General features: G+C 42.6%; 1 protein-coding gene across 1 annotated transcript in view; it reads right to left on the bottom strand.

The window, feature by feature from the left end:
- The window catches only part of CDH23 (cadherin related 23), a 1839731-nt gene that overhangs the window by 133227 nt on the left and 1692700 nt on the right, over positions 1-13804 (bottom strand). The window contains exons 38-39 of the mRNA XM_069753216.1: positions 9396-9515; positions 790-970 (exon numbers count right to left, since the gene is read on the bottom strand). Of these exons, the coding sequence (XP_069609317.1) occupies positions 790-970; positions 9396-9515 (301 nt within the window). The remainder of the gene's footprint in view (positions 1-789; positions 971-9395; positions 9516-13804) is intronic.

Raw genomic sequence — 13804 nt, 5'->3', positions numbered from 1 at the left:
GTAAACAAGACTCCCATTACCTAGAACCATGGCAGACTGTGCACACTGAATGATCTAGTATAGATTGCTCAGTGCGCATTATTTAGTTTGGTCTGCCTGCATAAACAGATAGTTAAACAGCCGCCAATCATTAAAAATGTTTTCTGATCGGTAGTTAAATCGTGCCACCGGTTGGTCTTTGTAAATCGACCATTAAGCATAGAGCTGATGTTACAAGCTCTTTTTATAAATTCTGAGATGCTGCCTGAACACAGCAGTTCGGTAAAAACTATAGTGGTCGTGGCTGGGTGCCACAGATCCACCTCTATCATGAGGATAGGTCATCAATAAATTAGCAGTGGCCAACCTCTTTACACAGACTGCAAACCCTAGTGAACTATATCTCTCCGATGTTAAAAGCCTGAGCTCTATCCCATGTTGCCCTTAGATAGATCAGATTCAAAACCAAATCTCCCCTCAATGTCATAATAAAATAGGCTTTGCAGCAATGTTTCACTTCACCACATCATAGTTCCAGAATCTACTTCCTCTAATAAAGGAGCGGTGGCTGAACAGAGTTCAGAAAGCACAGGAGACTTTTTTAACAATGTTAGTAAAAGAAAAAAAATATGTTTCTATGATCAAAATATATCAGCTTCTTGGACCTCCGGTAACTGTTATATAGGGATGAATAGTATTTATAAATAGGAGTTCAAACCGAACTTTTCAACCTCTTCCAAGTTAGCAGTAAGGAAATATTTAATACATAAACTGCTTAACTGTATGACAATAGCACCACTTTACACTTACCAAGAATATCACCTCCAACAATGCTGTACTCTACTTGACCATTAAGACCTGCATCTTTATCTTCAGCTTTGAAAGTTGAAACTCTTGGACCCGGTTGTCCCTCTGTTATCTCGAATGGTCCTTCATATGGCTTTGGGAATTGTGGCCAATTGTCATTTATGTCATTTACATTGACTAAGACCTGTGGAAAAGAAACATTTGGTCCAGAAATACAACACTGAAAACACATACCGTATATTACAAATATGCTATCTCAATAACATTGATAATATATAAATCAAGGCCAAAATAACTGGATTTCATATACCGGTATATAAAAAAAGGTTTAGCTTTACAACTATTTTGTTTTCTTTCTTTTTTTAGTGTTTACATATGAAAATGATTGACCCAAAAATAAAAAAACAAAACAAAATGATTTATGATTTAATTTAAAGACTATTTCAAACAAATTCTTGTGCAATTCTTAAAAGGAAAATGTAAGTAGGATTTCACCCCTAAACTGTTTATATTAGTGTGTAGCTCTTTCAAGGACAAATCCAGACACACGTTTACTTGGCCAGTCCATTCCTCCATTACAGAGAAATCACCATTTGAACTGATATGCAAATGAGGCTGAAAAACTATTTATAGATCTGTAGCCTCTGTCATTCAAGCTCTATTCTCCACCCTGTGTCGCCTCCTCCTGATTGACTGATGACTCCTTTGCCTGAGGTCACACAACATAGAGATTATTAGTAAAGCAGGAAGTGGTGGCACTGGTTGGGCAAGAGAGTAATGGTACCGTCACACTATACGATTTACCTACGATCACGACCAGCGATATGACCTGGCCGTGATCGTAGGTAAATCGTAGTGTGGTCGCTGGGGAGCTGTCACACAGACAGCTCTCCAGCGACCAACGATGCCGAAGTCCCTGGGTAACCAGGGTAAACATCGGGTAACTAAGCGCAGGACCGCGCTTAGTAACCCGATGTTTACCCTGGTTACAAGCGTAAAACTAAAAAAAAACAAACAGCACATACTTACATTCTGGTGTCCGTCAGGTCCCTTGCCGTCTCTGCTTCCCGCACTGTGACTGCTGGCCGTAAAGTGAAAGTGAAAGCACAGCCGCTGTGCTCTGCTTTCACTTTACGGCCGGCAGTCACAGTGCGGGAAGCCGAGACGGCAAGGGACCTGACGGACACCAGAATGTAAGTATGTGCTGTTTGTTTTTTTTTAGTTTTTCGCTTGTAACCAGGGTAAACATCGGGTTACTAAGCGCGGTCCTGCGCTTAGTTACCCGATGTTTACCCTGGTTACAAGCGAACGCATCGCTGGATTGCATCGCTAGATCGCTAGATCGGTGTCACACACACCGATCTAGCGATGACAGCAGGAGATCCAGCGATGAAAGAAAGTTCTAAACGATCTGCTACGACGTACGATTCTCAGCAGGTTCCCTGATCGCTGCTGCATGTCAGACACAGCGATATCGTAACGATATCGCTGGAACGTCACGAATCGTACCGTCGTAGCGATCGAAATGGTATAGTGTGACGGTACCCTTAGGCTAGGTTCACATTGCGTTAGTGCAGTCCGTTTAGCGCATACGCTACCGGACTGCGTTAACGCAATTGCAGAAAAGGGATCGCGTTATGCGATCGCGCTAGCGCAGATGCTCTATCTGCGCTAGCGGGAAAGGACCCAAAAATGCTGCAGACAGAGTTCAAGGGTCCAAACAACAAAATGGCGGCAGACAGCACTCTGTAGTATAAAATGGTTGCTCGTCCTAACTCCACAGGATCCAAATGGAGGAGTACATACCAAAGTTTCAGAAGTGAAGGACAGCATCCAATCCAGGTGAAGGAAATAAACACTTTATTGTGCCATAGGTGCAACGTTTCAACCCCTAAGGGGTCTTTATCAAGCATACATAATAATCAAAATGACGGCCTTATATAGGAAGTGGATCACCACCACCTGACAGGTCCGCCCACAGAATTTACATACATAATATCTGGTGATCATATTAACCATAAAAAACATATACATAGTGAGACATACATACTTAAAATCTCATTGCATTAATACCACATAACCTCGTTGTTGGCAATAGTGTTCAAATTCATAGTAATACGCACATGTCAACGATAGAAAATAAATAAACAAAACCGCATGTCACTTGTTGGCCTATCAGAGGACTGATGGGGGCTATTGTGAGCGTGAGCTGACTATCACTGAACTTATCACATCATTATTGATTAACCAATCTATGTCTCTGGTAAAGGTCCAATCCAGGACACTGATACATATCAAGCCCATGCACTGGAACCAATCCAGGCTCCGTATCTGCTTATATAGAACCACCCCCCAGGCTGATCTTTGTCGTACTACATAGCAACATAGATAGATAATAGCATTATAAGCTCTCTTCACTCACCCCTTAAGATATCCGATCACAGTGAGCAAGCCCGCCGGCCACACGGCAGCGCCAAGCATGTAAAAACATGCGGCGCCGCCGAGAGCAGCCGAGAGGCACGCCCACCCGAACCGGCACACACCCCATATACTAGAATCAATCCAGACTCCGTACCTGCATCCGCCCCCACTCAGGTCACATGACCGACCGGCCTTCCATACGCGTCAGCCCAAGCTCCCTAGTATACCGAACGGAAGCCCAGGACCGAGTACGCATGTCTGACGGCTTCCCCGCAGCGCATGAAAACACAGCGCCGACACAGACAGCCGAAAGGCACGCCCCCCGGCCACCAGACACCGCCCACCATTAGGGCTAGGATAGTGTGCTAATGATCCATCTGTACCCTTACTATTACTAAAGCGCTCATGCCATCTTAATAAACCCCTCAATCAGTATAAAGGGCCATAAATCGCTAAAGATAACTCAAACCCACCATAGTTAATAAAACCTATATGGGGAAACATACAAATGAACCATCTTAACTAATATAACGCCATATCCATGGCTATATAGCCCATTAAAAAGGCAGAGAGTCACCTCCAACTGACAGGAGACAACCAGCCAATTTGTTAGATACCAATTCACATAACTCTAAAAAAACAAAAAATGCAATAAGTAATATACCAATCACCACATTAAAAACAATCTAAACAGATGTGAGCCACACGAACCATATACAGATAGATCAAGATACACATAATGAGAGAGTTCAAGGGTCCATCAAAAAATAACGGCACATCACTAACGCATGCCAATAATGGCATGCGTTAGCCATGCGCTACATAATTGCGGTCAATGGGTGTGCTAACGGATCCGTTACATAGCGTTAGTGCCGCTATGAAATGGATTCCATCAGCGGACACCCACTAACGCAATGTGAACCTAGCCTTAGAGTGACAGAGGCTACAGATCTACAAATAGCTCTTCAGCTATTTGTATACCAATTCAAATGCTGACTTCTCAGTAACAGATAAATAGACTGGCCATGTAAAGGTATTGCTGGACTGGTCTTTGAAAGAGCGTATATGCTCTTTAAATTGTCTGTGGGTGAAACCCTGCTAACAGATTTCCTTTAAGCTAATTGTACCCATTATATTTAAATCAGAAGCACCAGAAGCCCATCAAATTTTAAGGTCTCCTGACTTTCCCATGACAGAGGATGTCAGGAGTTATAATGATGGTCCAGCTTGAATACCTGATCGTTTTGTTCTCACTGATGAGCTGCTCTTCTAATAACACCTAAATTCACAGCTGATCATTTATGTTTGTGAGGGAATCATGAGTGATAGAGGACAGATGACAGCAATCTGCAGTGGCATGTAAACATTTGGCCATCTCTAGTCAAAAATTACTGTTATTGTGAACAGATAAGCAAGTTGAAGATGAAAACATCTTTAAAAGGCTGAAAGATAAAGATGACACATTTCCTTTGTATGTTAAGCAAAATATATATATATTTTTTCATCTTTTACATTTTAAAAATTACAAAAAGGAAATTAGGCCAATGCAAAAGTTTGAGCACTCTTGGAGATTTGTGTGTTCAGATAACTTTAAGTTTTCAGACCTTAATGAGTGTGATAGGTTGTGGCTTGATCACTATCATTGTTAGGAAAGGCCAGGTGATTCATATTTCCCAGCTTTATAAAAACCCAGTCTCCTCTAACCTTGTGTCAAAAAATAGCAGCCATGGGTTCTTCTAAGCAGCTGCCTAGCATTCTGAAAAAATGGTGGAGGCCGACAAAGCATGAGAAGGCTATAAGAAGATAGCAAAGCATTTCCAAGTTGCCCTTTCCTCAGTTCAAAATGTAAATAAGACATGGCAATTAACAGGTAGAGTAGATTTCTGTGAGAGCTGTTCGTAGGATTGCTAGGCAGGCAAACGAGAACCCTCGCTTGACTGGAGAAGAACTTCAGAACAATTTAGCAGATTTTGGAGTTCTGGTACATTGTTCTACTAGCCAAAAACCCTGTAAAATATGGCTTTCATGGAAGAATCATCAGAAGAAAACCTCTCCTGCACCCTCACCATAAAATTCAGAGTCAGAAGTATGCAAAAGAACATCTAAACAAGCCTGATGCATTCTGTAAACAAGTCCTGTAGGCCAATGAGATTAAAATAGAACATTTTGGCCACAATGATCAAAGGTATGTATGGAGAAAAAAGGGCACAGAATTTTCAGAAAAAGAACATCTCACCTGCCAGTAAGCATAGGGGTGGATCAGTCATGCTTTGAGGTTGTGTTGAAACCAATAACATGGGGAACATTTCACAGGTAGAGGGAAGAATGGGTTTAATGAAATTTCAACAAATTCTTGATGCAAACATAACACCATCCGTAAAAAAACCTGAAGTTAAAAATTATGGCTTCTACAGATGGATAATGATTAGGGATGAGCGAGCACTAAACTGCTCAGATGCTCATTACTCGAACCAAACAATTTCTAATGCTTGGGTGCTCATTTCGAGTAACGAGTATAATTAAAGTCAATTGGAAATCCAAGAATTTTCTGGTAGACCCTACATTGGGCTGAATGAAAGGAGAACAGCATGGAGAAGACCCCTAGAAGCATCACTAACTCCCAGATCGCTGCTGCGAATAGTGGTGTAACAATTTTACTCCACTTTAGGGACTGACAATAAAACATTCAATAAGTTTACAGGAAAAAAACATGCATATAAGGCAAAATTAAAAAAGGATTTTAAAAAATAATAATTTAAGCCGGTTAAAGTCTAATTTTTTATTAAAAAATTGGGAATTTCGGTGTAATTTATGAAGGAAGCAAGAAGTGCCGAAAATTAGGGACTCGGATGGAATAAGATGTACCCTGTATTAAACATAAAGACTGGCCTATCATTTCAATATATCGTATATACTCGAGTATAAGCCGACCCGAGTATAAGCCGACCCCCCTAATTTTGCCACAAAAAACTGGGAAAACTTATTGACTCGAGTATAAACCTAGGGAAGGAAATGCAGCAGCTACCGGTGAATTTCAAAAATAAAAATAGATGCTTCATACTGTTCATTATTGCCCCATAGATGTGCCATATAAAGCTGTCCCATATAGTGCTCTGCACCGTTCATCATTGCCCCATAGATGTGCCATATAAAGCTGCCATATAGTGCTTTGCACCGTTCATTATTGCCCCATAGATGTGCCATATAAAGCTGTGCCATATAGTGCTCTGCACCGTTCATTATTGCCCCATAGATGTGCCATATAAAGCTGTGCCATATAGTGCTCTGCACCGTTCATTATTGCCCCATAGCTGCCATATAGTGTTCTGCGCTGTTCATTATTGCCCCATAGCTGTGCCATATAGTGCTCTGCGCCATTCAGTATTGCCCCATAGCTGTGCCATATAGTGCTCTGCGTTGTTCATTATTGTCCCATAGCTGCCATATAGTGCTCTGCGCCGTTCATTATTGCCCCATAGCTGCCATATAGTGCTCTGCGCCGTTCAGTATTGCCCCATAGCTGCCATATAGTGTTCTGCGCCGTTCAGTATTGCCCCATAGCTGCCATATAGTGCTCTGCACCGTTCATTATTGTCCCATAGCTGCCATATAGTGCTCTGCGCCCTTCAGTATTGCCCCATAGCTGTGCCATTTAGTGCTCTGCACCATTCATTATTGCCCCATAGTTGCCATATAGTGCTCTGTGCCGTTCAGTATTGCCCCATAGCTGCCATATAGTGCTCTTCACCGTTCATTATTGCCCCATAGCTGTGCCATATAGTGCTCTGCTCCTTTCAGTATTGCCCCATAGCTGCCATATAGTGATCTGCGCCGTTCATTATTGCCCCATAGCTGCCATATAGTGCTCTGCACCGTTCATTATTGCCCCATAGCTGCCATATAGTGCTCTGCGCCGTTCAGTATTTCCCCATAGCTGCCATATAGTGCTCTGCGCCGTTCAGTATTGCCCCATAGCTGCCATATAGTGCTCTGCGCCGTTCAGTATTGCCCCATTGATGTGCCATAGAAAGCTGTGCCATTGCTGCTGCTGCTGCAATAAAAAAAAACCCGCCACACTCACCTCTCTTGCTTGCAGCTCCCGGTGTCCGGTCCTGGCGTCTCTCCGCACTTTCTGATCAGGCAGAGGGCGCCGCGCACACTATATGCGTCATCGCGCCCTCTGACCTGCACAGTCAGAGCGGAGAGACGCCGGGAAGATGGAGCGGCGCCGGGAAGATGGAGTGACGCCCGGCGTGTGGAACGCGGACAGGTGAATATTACATACTTACCTGCTCCCGGCGTCCCGCTCCCCCTGCCCGTCACACGGTCTTCGGTGCCGCAGCCTCTTCCTCTATCAGCGGTCACCGGCACCGCTGATTAGAGAAATGAATATGCGGCTCCACCCCTATGGGAGGTGGAGCCGCGTATTCATTTCTCTAATGAGCGGTCCCACGTGACCGCTGAAGAGGAGAAGAACTGCAGGGCCGAAGACCGTGTGACTGGCAGGGGGAGCGCCAGGACCGCCGGGACTAGGTGAGTATGCCTCAGCGCCCTCTCCCCCTCACCCGCCGACCCTGCCGCCCACCGTGACTCGAGTATAAGCCGAGAGGGGCACTTTCAGCCCAAAATTTGGGGCTGAAAATCTCGGCTTATACTCAGGTATATACGGTACTTCTCTACCTTTCCCTGTTTTGACCATACAAAATTTTCTTCAAAACCAGACTCTCATATCATCTGTTTTCACACCCTACATGCGCTTAATATTCCTTTGTCAGCCAGGTATTGTTTGACCATCATACTGCTGCTGTGACCGGTCATTGGTGCGATCGATGATGACATCCATCACACCAATCAGAGCTTGCCCTGGTGACGCCGATGTTGCTAGGCTCCGGCCTAGGCAAGTCACAGCATGGTCACACCGTGGCTGTAGCCTGTGATTGGCGAGATCGATGTAATCATCGATCGCACCAATCAGCAGCTCCAGGCCATGCCTGGCCTTTGCAAGGCACCAGCCTATGATCAGAGCTCTTACAACACCGATCCTAGGCAGGTCACCGGCAGGGCACAGCGCAGTCACACTTATTTTGACTTATATACAAGTCATTATTCTGGAAAAAATGTTTCTGATTATTTTTTCCAGTCAAATCTATTTTAAGTGTGGTTCTATATGTTTTATTGTCAGTTCATAAAAGTGGTGTAATACTCTCACAACATTGTTCTCAGCACCAACCTGGGATTCAGAAATGCTTCCAGCGGTCTTACCCATGCTGTTTCCATGCCATTTCAGCTGTGTTTACATAGTTTTCAGAAATGTTTAGAACCCCTCCAGGTCACCAGAAAACTGTTTGAGATTCCCATTGACTTCCATTGTAGTCATCACTCAGGTCAAGTACCCGAGCAGTTTATTGCTCACTCATCACTAATACTGTATATACATTTTTTTTCTAAAGCACAAAGGAAATTTCATCATTCCATCTTCAACTTGCTTAACTGTTCACAATAACAGTAGTTTTGACCAGGGGTGCCCAAACCTTTACATGCCACTGTAATGTATATAAGCACATTTATTCTAGTAATGCAGGTATTATCTAGCATGGGAAAATATTTCTTCACTTAAGGCCTCAGGATACCACCAACTTCTTGTTTTCTTCAGTCTTCAATTTGAGAAACATGCAAAAGAAAATGTACTTTAAAAGAATTTGACCAATACTTATACTCTACGAGCTTTCTCTTCCGGCAAGGATAAGATGTCAGGTGACCACTACATATAATTCCAGCTGAACATATTCTATCTCAACTGGAAAGAACAGATTACTAGCCCTCTTCGGACTTAGAGAGAACATGACAACATAGACAATCATTTTCTTATTGGCTGCAGTGGTCATCTGATGCCTTCCCTACTGGAAGAGATAGCCAGGAGACCGGTGGGGGATATCAGCAGCAAAACACAGGAGCAAAGGGTATCTGGTAGGCGAGTATGTTTTCTGTTATTCCAGCACCACCAAGGCACATTTATAAAATGTTTATTAGTCGTGACCAAGTTGGAAATCTTAGATTTGCTGTCGTTTCACTGAAGATTCCATTAGCAGAATGTAAATAATGTTTAAGGCAGTCTGTATGTGACCAGATAACTCAGATTGCTTTTACAGAAATGAAAACAATGGTTAGTAGGATACACCTCTACATACGGTAGTGGTTGAAGTCAGGCGACGTAGCAAAATAGGACATCTGTCTGTGGCAGTTACTATCAATGTATATCTTCCCAGGCACACTTCATAATCCAGCTCCTTTACTGCTCGGATCAGACCCTACAAATAATGTAATGATATTTTATATGGCAACAAATTCCATTGTTTATGCATCCTCTGTACATAAAAAAAACTCTGTAAAAACACAATCATAGTGTATGTAATACAAATGTGAAACACCTCCCCCTGACTACAGAAGTTTGGGAATACCCCATCTTTTCTATATTGGCACCATGTCGACTGTAGATAAGTAGATTTTTCAACAAGGGCTGGTAACACATTTGTCTTTCCTTGGTCTCGTCAAGATTTCACAGACTATATATGACTATATATGACTCAAACCACTGGCGGACATAAACAGAAAAGGGCTCCTGTGCAAGGACAAAATATAGGCCCTTTGCGGTCCAATAGCTCATCAATATGCATAATTCCACCTGTCTTGGACGTGTAAATGGGCCCCCTTACCTCATGAGCCCCTGTGTGGCTTTGCACCAATAATATGTCCGCTCCTGACTCAAACATCTTAATGTTGTACAGTCTTGGTCAATATTATTGGAACTCTGAATATTAAGTACACCATTATCAACCTTCAGGGAAAATGTTCTATTGTGCTTATAGGTGATGAAATAAAGCCTATATATAAAAGTGCATCCTAGCCACAGTGAAACATATGGTAAGATCCATAATGTTGGGGTATATTTGCTGCCTTTGGGATTGAAGGGCTTAGATGTATTTATTATAGGAACATTGACATTAAGGCTGTGTGCACACAGTGCGTTTTTGATGCATTTTCACGGGAGTTTGGTACTTGTGAAAATGGGCCATGACCGCTATGGAATCCTTTTGTAAGCTAAGCTAAGCCATTGACTTCAATTGAGTCAGTCAAATCTGCAGCAAAAATGCAGGTATAAAAATGTTTAAGGATTCCCTGAGTTTTTGTTTGCATTTTTACCGGCTTCTTATGGTGTTTCCCATGCTGTCATCTGTGTGACAGCATGGGAAACACCAGCGTGGAGGTTCTTTTCGGTGGTAATGCTACCACCGGTAAGACCATCGGTTAGAGCACTATGGGGTAACGCTATCAGATGTCAGCGTTACCCCACAGCTGTGACTGTGACCCGCAGTAATGCTACCGCCGGTAAGATTTTCGGTCAGAGCGCTGTGGAGTCATGCTGCCAGATGTAAGTGTGACCCTCGCAGCTGAGAATGTGAACCGCAGCAGTGACTTGCATTAAAAAGCTTACCGCAGGTCAGCAGAGGTGGGCTGATGAGACTACTGCTCCCATCGGGCTACATCTGCTGTCACTGATAACAGTGACTATAAAGGCACGGATGATTGACCTCATGGAGACCAAAACATCCAACATCGCGGAGACACCATCACGTGTTTCTCAACGCAGTGATCCAGAACACTGCCCCCAAATATGCAAATGCATGTAGAGGAGCTGCGGAGACACCATCACGTGTTTCTCAATGCAGGCAGTGAATAGCCAGGCCTTTCCCTGGGAAGGAACAACCAAGGGAAGGGCAGCATCCAATAAAGGAAAACATCCAATAAAGGAAAACCACCTATGCCAAGCATGGTATCCATCCACAGACAGTCCTGGCTATTCACTGCCTGCGTTGAGAAACACGTGATGGTGTCTCCGCAGCTCCTCTACATGCAACTGATAACAGTGACAACAGGTGTCACTGATGGGAGACATAGTCTCATCAGCTAGCGCCTGTACTCACAGTTAAAAAAGTAAAATAATTATATACATGAGCAAATAAAAATAAAAAAAATTATACTCACCTCATACCAAGTCCAAGATGCCCCGTCTCCTACACAAATTGTAAAATAATAAACCACCATATACTCACCTGTCTGCCATAGTCCATGTAATCCCGAGTGCCCCACGGTGATCTCACATGTAGAACAGTCACATTGGGAGATGTGACTGCTGTACCCGGCGATAAACTGACAAGAGGTAATCACTCCCGAAGTGTATCACTGAGTTGCTGTGAGAGTTCCCTGGAGCTCATCAGCTGATCAGCGTCGGTGATCTCACTTATGGCACCACTGTGTGAGAATTTTCAGTACATCAGTACAGTACATCAGTACATTCACTATGGGGTTACCAATGAATAGGTGTCTTATAGATGCCTCTCCATTACTAACCTGTGGGTTTGATGTCACCTGACAATACAAAGGTGACATCAACCCCACAAATATGAACCTCACTTGCCACCTTTACAGTGCAAGTGGGAATAGCGAGGCTAAGTGTCAGATTTGGCGCATTTTATAGATGTGCCTTTTCTACGGTGACTGAAAGCAGATGTTTTCAGTCTGGGATGGTGTAGACATCTATCTGTTGCTTATCAATGTTTCAGCTAGAAATGCTGGTCCCAGCCCTGTTTCATGCTGTGCAATTATACTATTTGTACTCTGGGTCAATTGATGCCACTTTTCCTGGTGTCTGCCCCTAATTTGAGCTGTTTTGGCAGCTTTTTGGCCACGCTTAAAATGTTGTATATGCGTTTGGCTTTGCATCCCATTGAATTCAATGGGGCTAAGGTGTGTTTGACAAACCATTAGGCAAACAACACGGCTTTCACCAAACCGAACCTGGAAAGTTTTGCTCATCTCCAATAGAGATAACAGTGCATTTGAACAAGTATACGATTCAGAAAGTGAGAGCCATGATTAGGAGAGCTGCTCTAGAAACTGCTGATGTTGAGGGTCAAGGGATTGTGATTCTACAGGACTGATAAGAACATCTTGGCCAGGAGCTGAGAGGGAGGTTAGCAGCTAAATGCTGTACAGAAATCAATGGCAAGTAGAGAAGTGACTGGAATTTTAGGGGTTAACTTGTCTCATGGAATGTAACTACTGTGCACACTTGGCCAAGCTCTGGTGCCTCAGCTCCTTCGAAACATGCTGTACACTATGTAAAATAAAAGCTCTCACAGCAGGAGCATTAAAGCAGATAGAAAAAAGCAACTCAGTTGCAAGCTTGATAATGTTCATACTAACTAATTAAAACAATGATTATACGCCTTTAAAAGGGGTGTGAATTTGGCATATCTTTTGGCTGCCCATGCTGTAATAATTCTGCTATAATACAATGTAAAGTGCTGTGGAATATGTTGGTGTTATAGAAAATTATTATTATTAATTCATGTTAATTTAATTCCATGAATGACAGAGAATCTTTCTGACTGCACATTGTCATGTCCCTTCCGCCATGCTCTAAAATATTTTAAATAGCAGGCAGCGCTGACAAAAAGTGTTAAAAATCAAAAAATAATTGAGCAATTATGTGTTGCACAAAATTTGCCTCTTTTTAAAATAACAGAAAAGTAGTAGAAATTGCTTGATGAATCAGCCACTATGTTTTTTTTGTTTCTTTGTCTTTTTTTTCTTTCAAAGATTGTAATAACATTTTTGCTGAAAGACATTATCACTCTAAATGGGCCTTAAAGTATAGTGGTCAATGTGTCTAACAACAGTTTGTTGAAGCAAAAATGCCCTAATATTGAATTTTTAGAATTTGTGCTTTTTAAATACATGTTTTTAGTTCAGATTTACATTTTTAATGAAAAAAAAGATTATTCTCTTTTGAAATAACAACGGAAGCCAATACAGGAAGCAAGTGCAAGCAAAACCACAGCTACTACAAGCTCCTCAAGCTTACGAAAGCCGATCTCTATACATGAGAAATCACAGGTTGCATGATCTACTTATGATCATATTTAAAATACAGTATAAGCGCTTCACTATATAAAAATCTCTATTTCTGTTCTTTTCCACCTTCCCATTGCTGAATTTTTCACTGTGTAAACTGAACTGCTTGTTGGACCACAGCAATTTAATTAAAGGGAGTCTAGCACTGCCAAATTGTAACTAAGCCATTTATACAGGTATGTAGGGAACTAGCCCCCATAAAAAGCATACCTGTTGTGTAGATTTTACATGTTTAGTTAACAGAAAAAATAAATATTTATTTTATATACAAATCAGGAGGCTTTGGAGCACAGCCCCTCAGTTTGCATAATGAGCAATTTGTCCTGTCTTGATTGACAGTGGTCACAGGAGTGCTGCCTGAACTCAATCAGCAACTCTACACTTCTGCATGGACACTACAGGAGCCCAGACACGCTCAAATAGTGCCATGGTAGGCTCTTATTGCTAATTCCAGCCTGTGGCTGCCACTTGGTACTGTATTCCATGGAGGAGCCAGTAATAACACTAGGTGTGGCTGCAGAGTTCGCTGTTAATCGAGATATGATAGCACTCACTGTCTCACTATGCAAATTGAGGGGGGCAAAATGGTGCACTGAGCCCTTTGGCCATTCAATGGGTGCAA

This window comes from Ranitomeya imitator, chromosome 2 (genome assembly GCF_032444005.1).
Source record: "Ranitomeya imitator isolate aRanImi1 chromosome 2, aRanImi1.pri, whole genome shotgun sequence".
Lineage (NCBI taxonomy): Eukaryota > Metazoa > Chordata > Amphibia > Anura > Dendrobatidae > Ranitomeya > Ranitomeya imitator.
This window is presented reverse-complemented; position numbering and strand designations above follow the sequence as displayed.